Source organism: Cryptotermes secundus, unplaced genomic scaffold, assembly GCF_002891405.2.
Source record: "Cryptotermes secundus unplaced genomic scaffold, Csec_1.0 scaffold661, whole genome shotgun sequence".
Classification (NCBI taxonomy): Eukaryota; Metazoa; Arthropoda; class Insecta; order Blattodea; family Kalotermitidae; genus Cryptotermes; species Cryptotermes secundus.
The window spans coordinates 540,095-559,609 of NW_019745089.1; the positions used below are offsets into that span (position 1 = coordinate 540,095).

Below are 19,515 nucleotides of genomic sequence, written 5' to 3' on the forward strand. Positions count from 1 at the left end.
TGAACGCGTGACAATATGATTAGAGTTTTTCATACCCAAGATTCATATTTTATTCTGGAGTATGACATTGTGTATTTCGAGTGAACATAATACCTCCATTTTCAGGGTATAAGTGATTTCTATGGAAGTATGTTCGTCTGAAATACTGATAGATACACAGCTACCAAACAACATGGTATCACAATCTTAATCCAGGAGACCACAATATATTACTGTATTTGCTTTTCATATCAGAATTTATTGCGAAATTATGATTTTTTTTTGCCATTGATGCGTTGTTCACAGAAATATCACTAGGCTGAACATTGACATCTTGCTATTGACTTTGGTTTGAAATGTCTATAGAACAATAAAGTTAAACGAGTGTGTAACTCATATATATCAGTGCTCTCCATTTTGAGATCACAGAGTGCTCAATACAAGCAGTAATACAATTTCATATTTCCTTCTGCGCTCGTACAGAATCGGAAGACTACAAATATTGGATCACATTTCTCTCTTCCGGAGTATAGAGCTAGCCATACGTAGCTCTATATAGGGACATGTATAAGAAACTTGGTTTCAGAATAAAAGAGAACAAACAGTGTGTGACATACAGTGTTANCTGGAAGGATTAGGTCAATTGAAAAAAATCCAATTACCTCATCGGGACTTCAATCCGCGACCTTCCGGCTTGTAGCATAGTGCCTCAAGTACGCTACCGCGTTCCCCACCGCTAGCGTCATCTATGGAAGAAAAATTGAAACCGAAAAACCAAAATCATACAGATGCCCACCAAGTCTTTCCGATCCTATCGACCTTCCACATAAATTTCCAACCTTCTTGATGATAAGGGCATGCGGGAGAAACTTGAGAAGACAGCTGTACTCCTCAATAGCAGTGGCATTCAGAGCCTGATAGGTCTGACTTACCATCCCGATGCCTCCCTCGCCGAGTTTCTCCACCAGGCGAAGTCGGTGTCGCGGGAACTCTAGAAGTGAGGTAACAACTCCGTCTCGAGGAGGACCCTCGGGAATCTTGATTGGAGTAAACTTTCCGGGTGTGAAATGCTGTTCTCGCCTTTCCGTCTGAAACCAGTTAAATTAGAAAGGGGATTTATTAAATTTGAGGATCGGAGTACCTCCTGATAATTCTACGGATCCAGCAAAATTATCTCAACATTCAGTACTGTTCCATATTCTGTAAAGTAAGGCATTACACTACACGTGTCCTACAATAATCCAGTCTTCGACTTACGAACGCCACGGAACGCAATTAAGTACCAAACAACGGAAAGAACTTAAAACTTCGTCTACTGTATTGTAGCATGTATGCCCATTGCTAAATAATGATTCTATAAACAACGCCCAACGACAGCAGAATAAGCAAATATACGGCAGCCGTTGCTGAGTAACGGCTTCGCAAACAAACATATTCGCACGGTAACGACTGAACTACAAAACTGAGAAGCAGTGTTTTCTGCGTGGTCCGTGAAGAGGTGTTATAAGCGGGACAATTCTAGAATTTAGTCAGGATCCCGCGTGGAGGCGGGGTCGGATACCTCCACCGTGACTCTGCGAATCGTAGGAGCCGGAAAAGGGATGTCTCGAATCTGAGACAGTAAAAAATGGTCGCGAGTCCCACGGGACTCGGACCCGAAAATGAATGCGCTGGCGAGAACCAGCAGCAATTGTAAACGATAACCCGTTCTCTTGTCAGAGAGAGCGCGACAACAACCCGGCAACTCTCTGACAGTAATAAAAATCTGGTTGTAAGCCCAAGATGGGTGCTTTATTCCAAGAAATACTGGCCGACTGACCGTCGATCGTAATATAGGACTCAGTTAAGCAGTTTTAAGACATTCGCCAGCCAGTAAGGACATATATAGAGGATATTGTTAGGGTCCGTCACCAGGAAACGGTTAGTAAAAACAAACTGAGAAGTCTTAGTAAGTGACGTAGTGAGAAGATGGGTGCGTATATTAGTGAGAGTGTTATAATTGCTTGTATCTGATGATCCGTAAGTGGTCAATAAATGCAATTCCGAATCCAAACTCCGTCTATATTCACTTGAACGCGTGACAATATGATTAGAGTTTTTCATACCCAAGATTCATATTTTATTCTGGAGTATGACATTGTGTATTTCGAGTGAACATAATACCTCCATTTTCAGGGTATAAGTGATTTCTATGGAAGTATGTTCGTCTGAAATACTGATAGATACACAGCTACCAAACAACATGGTATCACAATCTTAATCCAGGAGACCACAATATATTACTGTATTTGCTTTTCATATCAGAATTTATTACGAAATTTATGATTTTTTTTGCCATTGATGCGTTGTTCACAGAAATATCACTAGGCTGAACATTGACATCTTGCTATTGACTTTGGTTTGAAATGTCTATAGAACAATAAAGTTAAACGAGTGTGTAATTTATATATATATCAGTGCTCTCCATTTTGAGATCACAGGGTGCTCAATACAAGCAGTAATACAATTTCATATTTCCTTCTGCGCTCGTACAGAATCGGAAGACTACAAATATTGGATCACATTTCTCTCTTCCGGAGTATAGAGCTGGTCATACGTAGCTCTATATAGGGACATGTATAAGAAACTTGGTTTCAGAATAAAAGAGAACAAACAGCGTGTGACATACAGTGTTATTCCGTCCAAAGCTTCGATGTCAGCGGAGCGGAGCGTGGAAGGACTTACCTTCACAATGTCCGTGGCAGCATAGTAGTTCTCGACTGGAGTGTTGCTTGGCGGGGTTTTCGTTGGGGTGGGGAAATTCTGCACCTCGTACGGAGGGGGGCGAGAAGTTGGAGGTGGGGGTGGCGTCAGGTTGTAGAATGACGAGGACGAAAATTTCACATCCTCCTGGAAGCTGTTCACACTCGTGAAATCTGTAGCGAAGCAACAAGCACAGGTGGTAAGATTACAGGCAAATGCAGGCAATTTGCGGCTCTTGTTCCTCTGTCTGTAGCAGTTATGCTGTCCTATTATTCTCTACGCAATTTTATATTTTGCAAATTGTTGTTTACCCATTTAAGCTGTCACTTAATTGTAAAGTGTAATTTATTGAAGAGTTCTATCTTATGAGATATAAAGCCGTGTAGTCCGTTGAAAGTCAACAATGACGTTTCGGAACAGCATACACCTTCATTTTTTAGGGTCGAAGAACAAACCAGCCTGCTCTCACACTGGTTTCTTGCTCGCCTTATTCTTCGACTTTGAAGAAAAAGGAGAAATATTCCTCCGAAACGTCGGTTAATTTTCGAAGGACTACACGGCTTTGTATCGCAAAAGATAGAGATCTTCATAGCTACAGCTCTGACAACTTAAAATCCTATATGTAATTTATTGTTTTCAAAGTTGCTTTTGTATCCCACTTTCCTTCCTACAAGAGAGGGAAGTGCGCTTAGGAGATCATCATGATCTCTGTGTGTATGTGGGTCCCTATTTAAAAGTTTCATGCAACAGACTGATTTTCACGAAATTTCGTACGATCATTATGACGCTGGGGTTAACTTTTAATCTGCAACGATCAGTAAAATCAAGGTGGTGGACATAGGAATACAGCATGCCACTAAGTACTTGGTTGCTATGGTGACCGAAATTACTAATTTTGCTGTGATTCTGTGGTTATTATTCGCTTCGAATTGTGCTATAAGTTGCAATATCATTATTAGTAATAGTATTATTTGTTTTTTTGATTATTTGCTTTGTCTGTCTGCTCGTGTTTATTTTAGAGTTGGCCTTTGTGCTGAGTAAACGTGTAAATTATAAAGGAATTAAACTGAATCATTATTATTGTTGTGTTACGTGCATATCAGATGATAATGTTGCTTGTAGAAACGGTGACTTACTTGGAACCGAAACTGTTTCTCTTATTCTTACTTCTTAATCATTAAAATATTAATTATACTTAGTATGAAACTAAGTATATACTTTTTATGTTGCCGCATAATGAATGGCGTGACTGCACATACTGAATTTGCATTATTGCCTAAATTATACAAACTGGCGTGACTGCACATACTGAATTTGCATTACTGCCTAAATTATACAAACTGGCGTGACTGCACATACTGAATTTGCATTATTGCCTAAATTATACAAACTGGCGTGACTGCACATACTGAATTTGCATTACTGCCTAAATTATACAAACTGGCGTGACTGCACATACTGAATTTGCATTACTGCCTAAATTATACAAACTGGCGTGACTGCACATACTGAATTTGCATTATTGCCTAAATTATACAAACTGGCGTGACTGCACATACTGAATTTGCATTATTGCCTAAATTATACAAACTGGCGTGACTGCACATACTGAATTTGCATTATTGCCTAAATTATACAAACTGGCGTGACTGCACATACTGAATTTGCATTATTGCCTAAATTATACAAACTGGCGTGACTGCACATACTGAATTTGCATTATTGCCTAAATTATACAAACTGGCGTGACTGCACATACTGAATTTGCATTATTGCCTAAATTATACAAACTGGCGTGACTGCACATACTGAATTTGCATTATTGCCTAAATTATACAAACTGGCGTGACTGCACATACTGAATTTGCATTATTGCCTAAATTATACAAACTGGCGTGACTGCACATACTGAATTTGCATTATTGCCTAAATTATACAAACTGGCGTGACTGCACATACTGAATTTGCATTATTGCCTAAATTATACAAACTGGCGTGACTGCACATACTGAATTTGCATTATTGCCTAAATTATACAAACTGGCGTGACTGCACATACTGAATTTGCATTACTGCCTAAATTATATAAATTGGCTTTCTTCTCTTTCATGTTTGTATAAGTTTCTTTTGTTTCATTCACTTGCTCGTGTTTAGCTTATAATTGGCCTCTGGACCATTGAGTAACAACGTACGAAATAAATAAAGAATCTATTATTATTATTATTATTATTATTATTATTATTATTATTATTATTATTTTGAGATGCTGCTAATGTTCATTTAAGTGGGTCCCTTGTCACCACGGCATGGCGCGTCCTCAGGTTGTGACTGGAGGAGACGGCCTCCAGATATGGACGGTAGCTGCGAATATACCGAATAAGCAGTCGCGAACAGCCGACAATGGGTGGTCTTCCAGCTTGGAGGTTGGGCGAGGGGCTAACAAATTCTCACCATAAAAATCAGCTTGTTACGAAATGTCACAAAGGGCCTTGTACCTGGACGGACTCCTTGGATAAACGACCTAAGCTAAAGAAAATGGACATGAGATTTGGACAGGCTGCTGAGAAAATTTGGGCCAAATAGGGATGAAGTGACGGGAGATTGGAGAAAACTGCATAATGAGAAGCTTCATAACTTGTACTCCTCGCCAAACGTAATTACAATGACCAAGTCAAAGAGTATGAGATCGGCAGGGCATGTAGCACAAATGGAGAAGAGGAATGCATATATGATACTGGCGGGAAAGCCAGAAGGAAAGAGACCACTAGGAAGAGCAAGACTCCTTTCTATGACGGCTTCGTGTCCTTGACTCAAGGCTTCTCAGCTACGACTGACTCCTCGGTCAAAATGAAAGTCAAAGTCAAATTTATTTTACGACTGGCGGTTTATCGCCAATCAGTTTATCTTGTCATCAAGCCCCTTGAGAACCATGACCAGAGATTTTTTCCCCAACTAAACCCTTACGGCATTAGTCCTTATTTAACATCCTCTTTGACGATAATATGGGTTTATCTGTTATGAATATGTTTGGCTTTTCGTCAAGTGTACTTTTCGCACACATAGCATGTTATTTAAAAAAATCTTGCTTTTGCACTACGCACACGTCCTCTGTCAGTACAGACTTTGCAGAGCAGATCACGCTTAACTTACATATCTCATGCTACAACTGCAGCCTAGTCACTTGAAGGTCGTAAGCTTGACCACCTCCAAGTTTAAGCATCTTACAGGAGCATCTTACAGAGATGCCCAGAAAACGAAGCAGTGTGTGTATAGCATCCCTTGCGACTGCGGCAGATGTTACATCGGTGAAACTAGCAGACCCCTAGAAGTACGCATTAAGGAGCACAAATATAATATGACACAGGGTTTGCTGGAAAAGTCTAAATTGGCCCAACNAGAGAAAACTGCATAGTGAGAAGCTTCATAACTTGTACTCCTCGCAAAACATAATTAGAATGACCAAGTCAAAGAGTATGAGATCGGCAGGGCATGTAGCACAAATGGAGAAGAGGAATGCATATATGATACTGGCGGGAAAGCCAGAAGGAAAGAGACCACTAGGAAGAGCAAGACTCCTTTCTATGACGGGTTGGTGTCCTTGACTCAAGGCTTCTCAGCTACGACTGACTCCTCGGTCAAAATGAAAGTCAAAGTCAAATTTATTTTACGACTGGCGGTTTATCGCCAATCAGTTTATCTTGTCATCAAGCCCCTTGAGAACCATGACCAGAGATTTTTTCCCCAACTAAACCCTTACGGCATTAGTCCTTATTTAACATCCTCTTTGACGATAATATGGGTTTATCTGTTATGAATATGTTTGGCTTTTCGTCAAGTGTACTTTTCGCACACATAGCATGTTATTTTAAAAAAATCTTGCTTTTGCACTACGCACAAGTCCTCTGTCAGTACAGGCTTTGCAGAGCAGATCACGCTTAACTTATATGTCTCATGCTACAACTGCAGCCTAGTCACTTGAAGGTCGTAAGCTTGACCACCTCCAAGTTTAAGCATCTTACAGGAGACTCTTCGGTTATTCTGGAACCTCTTGTAATTCCTCGGCAGGGACCACGTGCAGGAGACACAGCACAGTACTGTTGTGTGGCGCAGACCACATAGAAAACACAGTTTCATATATTGTTGGGCGATGGACCATGTTTACGGAGCCATTGCCTGGCAATGCATTGATCAAATCCGTTACAATATGTTAAAAGAGACATGCTATTGGAATCAGTCGAAGAAGTTATCATTCTTGATACGTACCAGTGAACTTGTAAAAAACATATTTGTACAACTGATTATGTTGTACGACCCTTATACTTGTGTATTAATGATAATTAGGCTTATATAAGAAATGTAAATCTTTAGGCTTTTGGCAGGAATTCTTGGAAGGATATCAGATATTCTCAAGGCATCTACCTGCACCGGACAACGCATACCTCCATACCTCAAGTGGGATTCGAACCCACAATACCAGTGTTTGAGCTGCCGAAGACAGTATGTGACTTCTCATACATACAGGGCGAAGCCCGACACAGAAAGTATAAGAGGCTTAAACTTGCCGGCGGTCAGGCATACGACCGTTCAAATGACTACACTGCGGTGGAAGCGAATACTACTAGAAATAGGGCATCATCTGCTGTACAAAGCCTGGACTAACACAGGCCTTGTATATATTGTACATAGAAATAGGAATTAAGATTAAAAATGTAAGTATATGTAAATACTGACAATGGACATACTAATACGGACTATGACTGACAAATGACAGACCCGACCTCTCGTCAGAGAGGGCGCCCCAAATGAGCAGGACAGTAACTTTCATATAAGGAAAAAAAACAGACTGAAGGAGTGTCAGTCCCAATGTGACTTGGACTTGGACTGAAAAGACAGTTGAAATATAGGAGCAGTCGCGGAAAGAAGAACCGGACGCGTGGTTAGAAGGTTTTATAGTGCGCGATAACTGAGAAGTCAGCAAGTGAAGACTAATTGTGCGGCTTCAAGATTTTGTGTGTGCCGTAGAACAGTTATATTGGGAGTGTGTAATTCACAGAGACCTGTATAGAGTGGATAGAATAGTGTGTAGTGTTTGTAAATTGTGTAAAACAGCAACAGTGTTATAATTAATTGTAGCACAGACTTGTAGGTTGTTAAATAAACCAATTAACAATCCGAACGGCGTCTTCAGTAGCAAAACACGTTACAATATATATAAAAGATATGAAATGTCTCTGTGCCTTCTCCCAGCAAAATGTCCACTGTGTACACAAGGCCACTTACATTCTCTGGGAGCAATAGCGTTCGTACAGATGCCAGAGGAATAAGGGTTGGCGGAAGGATTTTAGCTTGCCCGAGCTGACACTTTACATCGGGCCCTTCTGCCTGCAATTAAGATCTGTCCCGCGGCCTACATACACAGTAAGTACTGTAACAGCAGACTGCCTGGCCGTCTGCCCACTTGCAGAGAGCCGGTCCTTCCCGTAGTTCTCAGACTGTATTTCTCATTAAGGCGTGAAATCTGGGTTTAATTAACGTCGCTTGTCAAGTTACCCCACTCCTTCTTTCAAGCACCACAGTCTCTCCTGTCCTTTTCTCTATGTCTAGTTTCATTTCAAACTTTGTAAACAATGTTTGTTTTGTAAGATAGAAGTATTATACGTGTACTCCTTTTGTGCATAAGCTAGAAAGGGACGACTTATTTTGAAATCTTCTACTGAGTGAATAATATCATAAAGAAATGAGTAAATACTACAAATTTTGGTTATAATTCCTACAAACAGATTAATGTAATTACTAAATCTGACAGTACATGGAAATCTATTTTGTGTAAGGATAATAAAAGGAAATTCTCTTCAGCCTAGAGATTAATGAGTAGATTGTATATCTGAAGAAATGACAAACTCTGTACAGCAGATTCTTCCATTAATGTAATGAAATATGACGAATCTAATCCACTTCTCGACATTCCAGAGTTCCTCGTCGCGTGATTGGCATGTTACGTATTCGACCCAAGTTTGAAGCTCAAGGAAGAAATGTGTCATTTATCTCGGATAAATTAGCCATAGCTGTTCTCTATTTCTCCTGGCATTCATTCGATCATGTGTTTCAATTGCAATTACACCCTAACTAATTAACTAATTTCATGTAGCTGAGCCCTTCTTGAGAAGCCGCCAGGTGTGTAGCTGCTCCAGAAATTCCAAACATTTTACGGAACCCGAACGTTCATTATCGTGTTCACAAAAGCCCTTCAATGGTCCATCTTCTCAGCCAGATCAATCCAGTCCATACCATACCATTTATTCCTCTAAGATCAATTTTAATATTATCCACCCACCGTCTTGGTCTTCCTAGTGTTCTCTTTCCTTCTGTTTTTCCCGCCAATATCTTACAGGCATTTCTGTTCTCTCCCATTCGTGCTACATGCCTTGTCCATCTCATCATCCTTGACTTGATCATTCTAATTATACTTGGCGAAGAGTACAAGTTATGAAGCTCCTCCTCATTATGCAGTTTTCTCCAACCTCCTGTCACTTCATTTCTCTTCGGTCCAAATATACTCCACAACACCCTGTTCTCAAACACCCTCAGTCTATGTTCCTCCCTTAATGTCAGAGACCAAGTTTTACAACCATTCAGAACCACAGGCAAAATTATAATTTTGTAAATTCTAATTTTTACATTGGAATACAACCACGATATAAATTTTCTGCAGATATAGACAGGACAAGCAGACAATGAATTGGTTAGTTGTAACGCAGTACTGGTCTGGTAACGCATATACGGTTGTTAACTGCTCATTATCCTTCTGTAATAAGGATTATGACTGCAAGCATTACGTAGGTTTGCCCTGCCCCGTACCTGTTTCGTATACGCCACAGAGAAGGGATTAGGGGTCCATATACAAACTTCTCCCAATCTAACATATAGGTGGAGTTGTAATATTTCACTAAGATTTCTTCAATATTTATAAATACGTTATAAATTTTAAATTGTCATTAAAATCCAAAAGGATTTCCTGCTATTATTTCAGACTTTCAACCCACAAAAAAATCTTTTATTCATACTGTCTTAAGAACATTTATAAGTATTTAAAATAGCGTTTCAGTATGTGATATCAAAGGCTAAAGATGTGTAATAAGTAACAACAAAAGACGGAGTGATAAATGAAATATAAGCATTTCATTACCGATAAGAAACGTAGAAAATAAATCTCTCGGATAATCTGGCCATATTGATTGAATGAAGGAGGAGAGATTACCAAGAAATTTAGAGCACGAGTCATCAAGAAGGCAAGGAAAGGATGGGGACATACGTGAAATTTTAAAATACATAGGAAGTTTCAAGATCGGTGTTTTGGTGTATGGAGGTTGTGAGAAGATACAATATTACTGCGGAACCTAAGATGCCTAATCCGTGGAGAGATAACACAAAGAAGCAGCCGAAGAGATAAATAAGAAAACATTTACCTTTAAATACAAGCCGGAAGGTTCGGGTTTGATTCCCGATGAAGTCATTGGATTTTCCAATTGACCTAATCCTTCCAGTCGCACTATGGCCATGAGATCGACTCAGCCTTTAACAGAAATGAGTACTATAAATCTTCCTCGAAGTAAAGGGCGGTCTGCCGGCGCATAAGGCTGACAACCTTACCGCCATCTGTGAGCCGACTGTCTAGAAAATGTGGGAGCCTCGACGTCTCACAACCTTATGGGCCTCCACAGCCAGCTACAGGTATAGATTTATTTTCTATCAAAACACATTACAAAAGCAGGTCACTCACCAGTGTATTCGCCACTTTTGCTTGAGGACAGAGTATCTTTCTTGAGCAGACATCCGTACTCCTGCTTTGTGGATGGCAGCAGTTTGTAAGGCTCATGGTAGACTGACGAATTCTCACTATCCTCTGACTCCTCGCCCACAACCATGTGCCCGTAGATGTTGTTCACCTTCCCATTACCAGATGGTGTTGTCATGCCAGACACTTTATTCTGAAACAAAACCGGCATTAATAGTCTACATTGAAACTAAACCTGTTACTCGATGTCCGAAAGAGAATTACTTTGGGCACACCGTTTCGTAAATTGGTGGACCTAGGCCAGTGAAAATGAGATTATAGTTAGTTAGTTAGTTAGTTAGTGGAACTTTTCTCGATGAATGAACGTGTGAGAAAATTGAATTAAATCACAAGAGAAACAATGGAAACGTCTGATAACAAGTTCGCTGTCCGAGAATATAGGCCTGTATATTGTAATTATATTGTACTGCTGCATCCTGTTGCACTCTTCACTTCTGTCGATACTGAATGTTCAGGAACAAGACAAACAACGAAGAACACAACAGGAAAGAGCGTAACACACCCAACTACGACACACACACGCATCAGAGGGACCGCATATGCTTCAGCAAAAAATGAAAGCAGCGATTTCCTCATTAAACATATTTTTAACATCTGATGATGGCCATCTTAGCCGAAACATATAGTGTATTTTAAAAAAATAAAAAACTTTTTACACTTGTACAGGTGAACTTGTACTTGTGGAACGTAGTGTTGCACGTAAGGCAGTGAATGATCGACCCTATATATTGCGTACCAGTTCTTTTTATATAACCCCCAGGTAACATTTAACTGTCTAAAATATGTACAAAAATTGTGGGTCATAAACATATCTAATTACAGCACAGGCGTCATAGATTTCAGTAAGCTGTAAATAAGGCTTACTTAAAATATTTTTCAATATATTATATGGAAATAAGTGCTTCAAACTCTATAAACTCCTGCATATCAATGCCAGAATGTACTATTGTATACATTAGGTTTCATTTATGGATTATTAACTTATTTTACGGTGCTTAAACTTGCAAACATTTTAAGTCGTCTATTGACAGACACATTACTAAATAATAAATTGGAAAGTATCTGGAAGAAATCGATCATGATTTTACTTGAGGTATTATCAAGCACGTTTCTGAAGTGACTGAGGAAAAATCATAAAATCCAGTATTTTACGAAAACAGGTCTCAAGACCAAGATGAGACACGAAGTCTTCCGAAAACGACGCTGGAGTGTCACTACCCCTCAACCGCGAGTATTCGGTTACATGCAGTGCAGTATCTCTACAGTTGATTCGAGTGCCCCAAAATATATTGGTACTTGAGAGTAATTAATAACACGACAAACGAAAGATGCAAAATAATACGAAGAAAGTATCTTTAAGGGAGCTCAGTTCGAATCCCGGCTGGACCACTTGATATCTTGCCTGAGGCTTTTTAGTGTTTTTCCTCAGTCTCTCCAGCCAAATTCCATGATATTATCACGAAATTAGCTACGACAGCTTCCATCTGTATTCATTCCAATTCACTATTAAACAATCATTCTATCATTTGACGATATATTATCTAAACTAATGACAGTTTCGTTGCATAAACCATAGATAAGAAACACAAATCCTGTGAGACCCACCTTATTCTTAGCAGCTGCAACACGGGAGCGAGAGAGACCGTTGTTGATGATAGGAGTAGACAGGGCCATGTTCATCTTGAGGTCCTTCATGTTTATGGTGACACCCGGTTTAGTGCTGCTGGACACCAGGGCTGTGTGTTTGTGTAGTAGAGCCACTTTCTTACGTCCTCGACGCACCATGAGTACCACAGTGCACGCCAGCAGGAGTACCACCATCGCTAGTACCCCCGTGATTAAGCCGATGTAGGCTTGATGGTTGTTACTGGCACTTGTCGCTGCGGAAAGAGACGATATTCGAGGCGCTCAGTGGCGGGTAGTTGCGAAATTGCTCAGTACACCGTGTTCATTGTTATATAAGTCCAATGAGTAGAGCCTTTCTTGAGAAGCATGTAGTTAATAAATTCGTTGCCTATTATGGATTCCGAAGGTTCATCACCGTGTTTACAAGAGCGCACCACTTGTCCCTGTCCTGAGCCAGACGTACGTAGTCCACACTCCTCAATATCAATTTAAATATTATTCTTTACTCAACGCGTAAATATCTCAGGAAGACTCTGTTTTCAGATTTTCTCATTTAAATTCTGTACGTTAACATTTACAACAAGAAGAGCTGTCTGCCCGCAAGTTAGTATCAACAGCACCCCCATACCCATCAAACAAGAAGTTAAGTATTTAGGACTCCACCTTGACGAGAAACTAACGTGGAGAACGCATATAAAAGCTAAGAGAAGACAAATAGAGCTCAAAACCAGAAATATGAATTGGCTAATCGGAAAAAAAATCACAGCTATCCCTTGAAAACAAAATAATCCTATACAAAACAATAATCAAACCAGTCTGGACCTACGGGGTAGAGTTATGGAGATGCAGCAAACCTTCAAACACAAAAATTCTCCAAACGGTCCAATCCAAAACGCTAAGAGAACTAGTTAATGCTCCCTGGTACGTATCAAACGCTACCTTACACAATGATCTAAGCATACCATATGTAACAGAAGTCATCAGAGCCTACGCGGAGAAACACAAAAACCGGACCACTCAAAACAACAACCAACCAATAAGAAACCTCTTCAACCAACCAGCAATAGAAAGAAGACTAAACAGAATGTGGCCAGAGGATCTCATTAGATAAGCACCAGAGAATCACAGAAGGATGATACCTGCTTCAATATTACACATACCCATCCTTTTTACTCTATTACTCTATTTATGTGTATTGAGTAGATTGTAAAATTATTTTAAAAATAAAAAAAAAATTGTACGAAACACTATCGCACCTATCAACACCGAAATGAAAAAAAAAACAATCAATTACTGTGTTAATAGATCGTGGTTGGCGAGAAATTTGGCAGTTAGCTTTATCACTGATAATATACTGCATAACCGTCAATATTAACCTTCAAGTTTAGGTCTTCTGGCGTGTTCAGATCTTTGGGTTGGACGAATTCTTCCATCTGTTTGCTGGCCGATCTCCCTCCTAATGCAAACATCTTGAGAGGAATGAAATTAGTTGGAATTCTTAAAATGCTCTCTGAGCACTTCTGATGACAATCTTTTGCGTTCTCTCCCGAGTTATATATATTTACTTCTTGTCTAATATTTATGTTTCTTCTTGTGTCTCTTCTTCTACAATCTGCTACTTATCTCAGGAATCTCATTTCAGAGGATTAACTCTGCTGGAGCTGTTGTTTATTTAAAGTACAGTGCATAGCTGTATGCATATCAAATTACAGGCACAAAAGGCGCACGGATGAGATCACTTGCATGATTGGGAGGATAGTAATAATATTGGCTCTTAATAACTTCACAGGATGCGAACTCTATTCATTTGGATGAAGAGAGATAATGAACTTTCGGATTGCATGAGAAGTGAGGAATATATTAACTATAGAGGAGCCGGACAAATAATTCTCATGGCTCGTCCCCCACTACGTACACCCACATTCCCTGCGCTCTCTTGGCCTTGCATCTACCCTCCCTCTTGTATGGCAAGATTACTCCTTCTGCACTAGCGATAGGTGAGTGCCACCGTCAGGCAGGCTACGATGGTAGAGTGGGGGAGGATCTTTGCTTCTTAGTTAACTGTTATCCCCTCCGTCCGTAAGGATTCTTTGGGCGGCACAACAGTACTTGAGCTGCTCTTGGGCTCTCGAGAAATACTGCTTGAACTCATGTTTTTGCTCTACTTACCAGGGGTAATTTCCTTCCTAGCGCGTGTGGTTTCTCCGCCAGGATTGGTCGGGTTTCCTGAAGGCTCCTGCACGCTGTCCTGTTGAAGGAAGTATTGCTCGTCTGTGACGTTGCTAAGACTGGGTGCTGTAACAAACAACGGGAATTCCATTTCTTAGAATTGTCATTCAAGAAAAAGTACAGCACACTTTTCGGGGAACGACTTTAATGATCAGACCTGAAATGGAAGCCTAGATAGCTCAGTCGGTATAGAAGTTTGACTACGAGCTGGACGACCAAGGAATCGTGTTTCGATTCCTGGAAGAGACAAGAGATTATAGCTCAGTCGGTATAGAGGTTAGACTATGAGCTGGACGACCAAGAAATCGTGTATCGATTCCTGGAAGAGACAAGAGTTTCTTTCTTCATCACAGTGTCCAGACCAAATCTGAGACCCACACAATCTCCTTTCCAATGAATGCCGGGCACTCAGTCCTCGGGGGTAGAGTGGCCGGGGCGTGAGGCACATCCCAGAAGACTTCATTCTTGCTAGTCACAGCCAGGAAAATTCCAAATGCATTTTTAATAAGGAGACAACAAGTTATATCGACAAGACAACACGGCTTCACACCCAGTACACCATGATGCTAATATTGACAGCTGTGAGAACTTCAGAGCTGTTGTTATGGAGTCAGCAGGTTTCGCCGAAACCTGGTACCATCCACCAATGTACACTGACCTCACATAGCAGAAGAAATTGATCTTCATAATGATTGCCCTGAGAACCTCAAAACTAATTTAGTTATATGACGAAACTTGGCTCAGTGTTGTTAAGTCACTTGCTCCTAAATGTTTCTGTTTACTCCACAACACATGGAGAAACACGTTCATCAGTCGTATTGCTCTCGTGGACGCTGCACCGCTCTGAGCGAGGCGAAGACAAGTTAATTACAATTCCCTTGTGTGTCTATTTGAACATCAGGCAGAAGATGCTTAGGTAACATCGGATTTCCTTCTGACCTGGCACGCACCTACAATTATTGACCTTTTGAGGTCAAACTCCTCATTTCTCTTCCAGGACTTTTATGCGAACCTTTATGAATCACATTCAACTTGTTAGATGCCCATACGCAGAAGTTTCGATGCAAAGTTCCACAGATAATGGACTAATTTATTTGATTACTATGTAGGACAAAATATACTGCCATGTGTTTTGGGGGTGTGTGACTATTAGATGGGGTTTTGGATTGGATGACTGGGATTATTACACTCATATACTCAATTCGTAACTACAAGTAAAACAGCGCTATCGCTGCTCTACACACTTTACAGTTCACTGTTACATACATACTAGGGTTCTCAGTTCATCGCTAGTAGTATCCTTGCAACGGATTTCAACACAGTAACTACACAAGCCTCACTGTAACTGCAGCACACATGAAGTATTCTGCGCACAGCCTAATTCCTTTCTTGCCATTTCTCCTTTAATATCTTCGACTGCCATATCAACAGACTCCCTTAATTCTTTCTTCAGCTTGCCTCAGACCCTTGTTATATAGCCTCGGATCGGACTGAACAGAAAGCACTTTTACCATCGTTATACCTCGATTGTTGCTTACGTATTCTTTGTCGCAGGAAGCTGATTACCTAGTCGTTGCCTAGCAATGAATACGTATACTTTGGCTCCGCTATTCCGGCTTTCAGGCGTCATATTACAATGCTTATAGCCGAGTCCTTAAGCCTATATATAGTAGTACAGTAATGTAAATGAACCGATGTGGTGATAAATTCTCAAATATTTATGCGTCTCACGAACCATGTAGACACTGTCTAAAACAATAATTTATAATGACCAAAATCGGAGAAACACCCACACGTTATCCATGATTTTTCTCTCGTCACTAAGCAGTAGATATTTTGTTTTATATACTCCTGCCTATATATGTAACCTTCCTTCTGCCTATAAACAACGTGCGTAGAGATTTCTGAAATTTGTCTCTCTCTGTGAGCAGTACCGGACAGATGTTATGAAGCCTTCATTCCAACTTTACAGTCATTAAGTCCCACAAATCTCCCGTTGTTGCATATTTAGGTAATGTAGGTTTATAATCCCATATTAAAATATAATTTAGCTCGTATATGCGTGTAGATGACCACAGGAACGACATGTAATCAAGAAAGAACATCTTCACTGCTTGTAATAGAAAATATACTTCAAATTATTATTGTTGTTGTTGTTGTTGTTGTTGTTATTTGTCAGAAACTATAACTTAAGTACAGATTATTTCTACTTGTATGTCCCACAGTTTCTCTCACAATTTTTACTTTTATAATTGTTGGTTTATAAATATCATTACATATGGATTTTGTGAAAATGTTTATAATTCGTTTTAATAAAAAAAATATATTTGTAATCCAGTAGGCTGCTATTTATCACTGCAATACTTAAAACTAAAACTTCGCACGGCTGCCCTCATGCTCATTTGTATCCCGCAACAAAATTAAGTGAATGAGATTTACGTATATTTCTAAAGGCTATTTCCCCGCCCCCCTTGGCACTATAGTCCCAGTGGGCCTAGGCCTACCTCCATGAACTTCTCCGTTCACTTCGGTAGGACTCCTTGGGCGGGTGATCAGCTCGTCGCAAGGCCTCTACCTGTACACAAACACAGAAAAACGCACACAAACATCCATTCCCTGAGTGGGATTCGAACCCACGATCCCGGCTTCCGAGCGAGCGAAGACGGTGCACGCCTTAGACCGCTCGGCTACCGTGACCGGCTATAAAGGCTATTACCATACATAATTTTAGGGATGTTGATTGTATCTCACAAGTTCGTGCATCCGCCATATTGTTGCTAAGAATTATAGGAAATTCAAATATTTTTATGGACAATGGCCAGTAAAATCATAACGCCTATATCATATTTACTGAAAATCTTTTAGTTGGCTTGAGACCATGATATTGATATACATACATACATACATACATAGCCTACGTATGCAATGACCATCTCATAAGCCTGCTTTTGTTCTTGAGGAAAGGGAAGTAATGTAGCAAGAAATATATTTACGGTCATGCAAATGTCATAACTATTGCAAAAACCTACTTTATTCGTGAAAAAATTCAAGTCAGGTAACAAGAGTATATTTACACTCGTGCAGATGGCATGACTGTTGCAAACACCTAGTTTACTCGTGAAAAAATTCAAGCAAGGTAACAAGTAGTATCCTGTCCTGAGATTCTGTAGTGGCAATCGAAAACCCGTGTCGAATGAACAAGAATAAAGTGGACAGCTCTCTGGGGAGACTTATAACTGGTAATATAAACAGTAGGAGGGACAGCGGTTTTGTTTAAGATATATCAGCAAGCTAATTCTTTTGTGTCTGAAAACTCAGAAGACATTCTGAGTGAAGTAATTAATCACTGTAGCTAAAGATGTAAATCACTGATGAATGAGAAAAGGTTAGCCGCCTCTTAACAAGTTGTGAGGAACCGCTCATGAGGGTTAACAGGCTTGAAGGTGGGGGGTGCAGGAAGTTTGGAAGACCCTCCCCCCTTCTCCTAAGCATGCTGTGTGTTGTGAGTAAAAGCGTAAGGGTATAAGCATTTGGGGGATGGGGCAGATGAAGGGGGTTGTGTGAAGTCATTTATTTCAACTTGGTGACTTTAATGGTATGTTATAAACTGCCAAGAACAGTTGTATAACACACGCCCGAACACCCTGTTGTGACATGCTGTTGTGTATGAGAGGAAATGGGGACAGATTCTATTTGCATTCGGTGGAGGACACCCATGTCTGTCTGTCTGTGGTGTTCGAGCCCATGGAGTCAGCATTTATTCACGTTGAACACCGGATGGGTGGCCGGGCGGCCGGCCGGCGCTGTAGTCTAGATGCGTCTCTGTGAAACTGGGGGAAGGAGAGAACACTTTGGCACGCCGACACTAAATGCTGACGGGTGTCAACGTCGCCGAGGGTCCTTTTTTTACTCTGTTCTTGTTTGTTGTTGATTTTGGGGTGAAATTGAAACCAGAAAGCGTCATTCGTCGACTGACGTGAAAGAAAAGGAACCATGTATAGTATTCAACGCATGGAAGAAGGGGTAGAGAGTAAATGTAGGTTAGAACTGGGATCTGAACGGAATAGGAAAAGGGATCGTGGGCGGAGTGCTATGTAGTCAGTGCGGGCAAGTACTTCGTAATATCCGTCCTAATACAGTGAAGTTTTTAAAGCGCAGTTGATATTATCCGTATTATATGCTTTGAAATAAGAGGACTGAATTTTGTCCACACAGAGCGAGTTTATGTATTTCGTTTGATTCTGAAAATAAACAGCGATTTTTTTCATCTAGAACACTGTCCGTTGGTCTTTATAATGGAGATCTAGTGTGTATTGCGTGTGGAAGAATCAATTTTATTTTTAATTATTTAGATGAAGAGTTCTATCTTCTGGGATATACCGCCGCGTAGTCCGTTGCAAGTCAACAGATGTTTCGGAGGAACACGCCGCTTTCATCCATAGGGTCGAAGAATAAGCCATAAAAGAAGTGAAAGCAGGTGGAAAGCATAGCTAATTTCTTGCGTGGCTTATTCTTAGACCCTGAAGATGATGGTGATATACTCCTCCGAAACATCTATATTCAACGGACTACACGGCATTGCATCCCAGAAGATATGAGTCTTCTTAGTGTTATAATGTTTGAGATTCTCACAGGGTTTCTTATGAAGGTTATTGTCTCTTGGGATGTGTTATCGATATGTTAACCGACGTTTCGGAGGAATATACTGTCTCCATCTTCAGGTTTTTAGAGTAAGGCAAGGAGCAAAATAAATGTTGGCTAATTGGTTATATGGCATAACATCTCAGAAGATAGGATCCATCAAATTTATATTTAGTCAGCCACTTTCTTATAGCTCTCCCGTGAGGATAACGAATAGAAGTATAGCTCAGTCGGTATACCGACTGGCTACGGACTAGACAGCCGGGGTTCGATTCTAAGAGGAGTCAAGAAAGTTTATGTTCTTCATAGCGTTCAGGCCGGCTCTGGGGCCTACCCAACCTCCTGTCCAACCGGTACCACGAGCTCTTTTCCTCGGGATTATGTAGCCGGGGCCTGAAGTTAACCATTCACCTCCATCTAGTTCCGAGGTAAAGAATGCTGGA

General features: G+C 40.4%; 1 protein-coding gene across 1 annotated transcript in view; it reads right to left on the reverse strand.

The window, feature by feature from the left end:
• Positions 1-19,515, reverse strand: part of LOC111874945 (epithelial discoidin domain-containing receptor 1) — a gene marked incomplete at its 5' end in the record, with an annotated part of 554,089 nt that overhangs the window by 53,811 nt on the left and 480,763 nt on the right. The window contains 5 exon segments of the mRNA XM_023870830.2: positions 912-1,067; positions 2,704-2,894; positions 10,502-10,709; positions 12,182-12,456; positions 14,372-14,497. Coding sequence (XP_023726598.1) covers positions 912-1,067; positions 2,704-2,894; positions 10,502-10,709; positions 12,182-12,456; positions 14,372-14,497 — 956 coding nt within the window.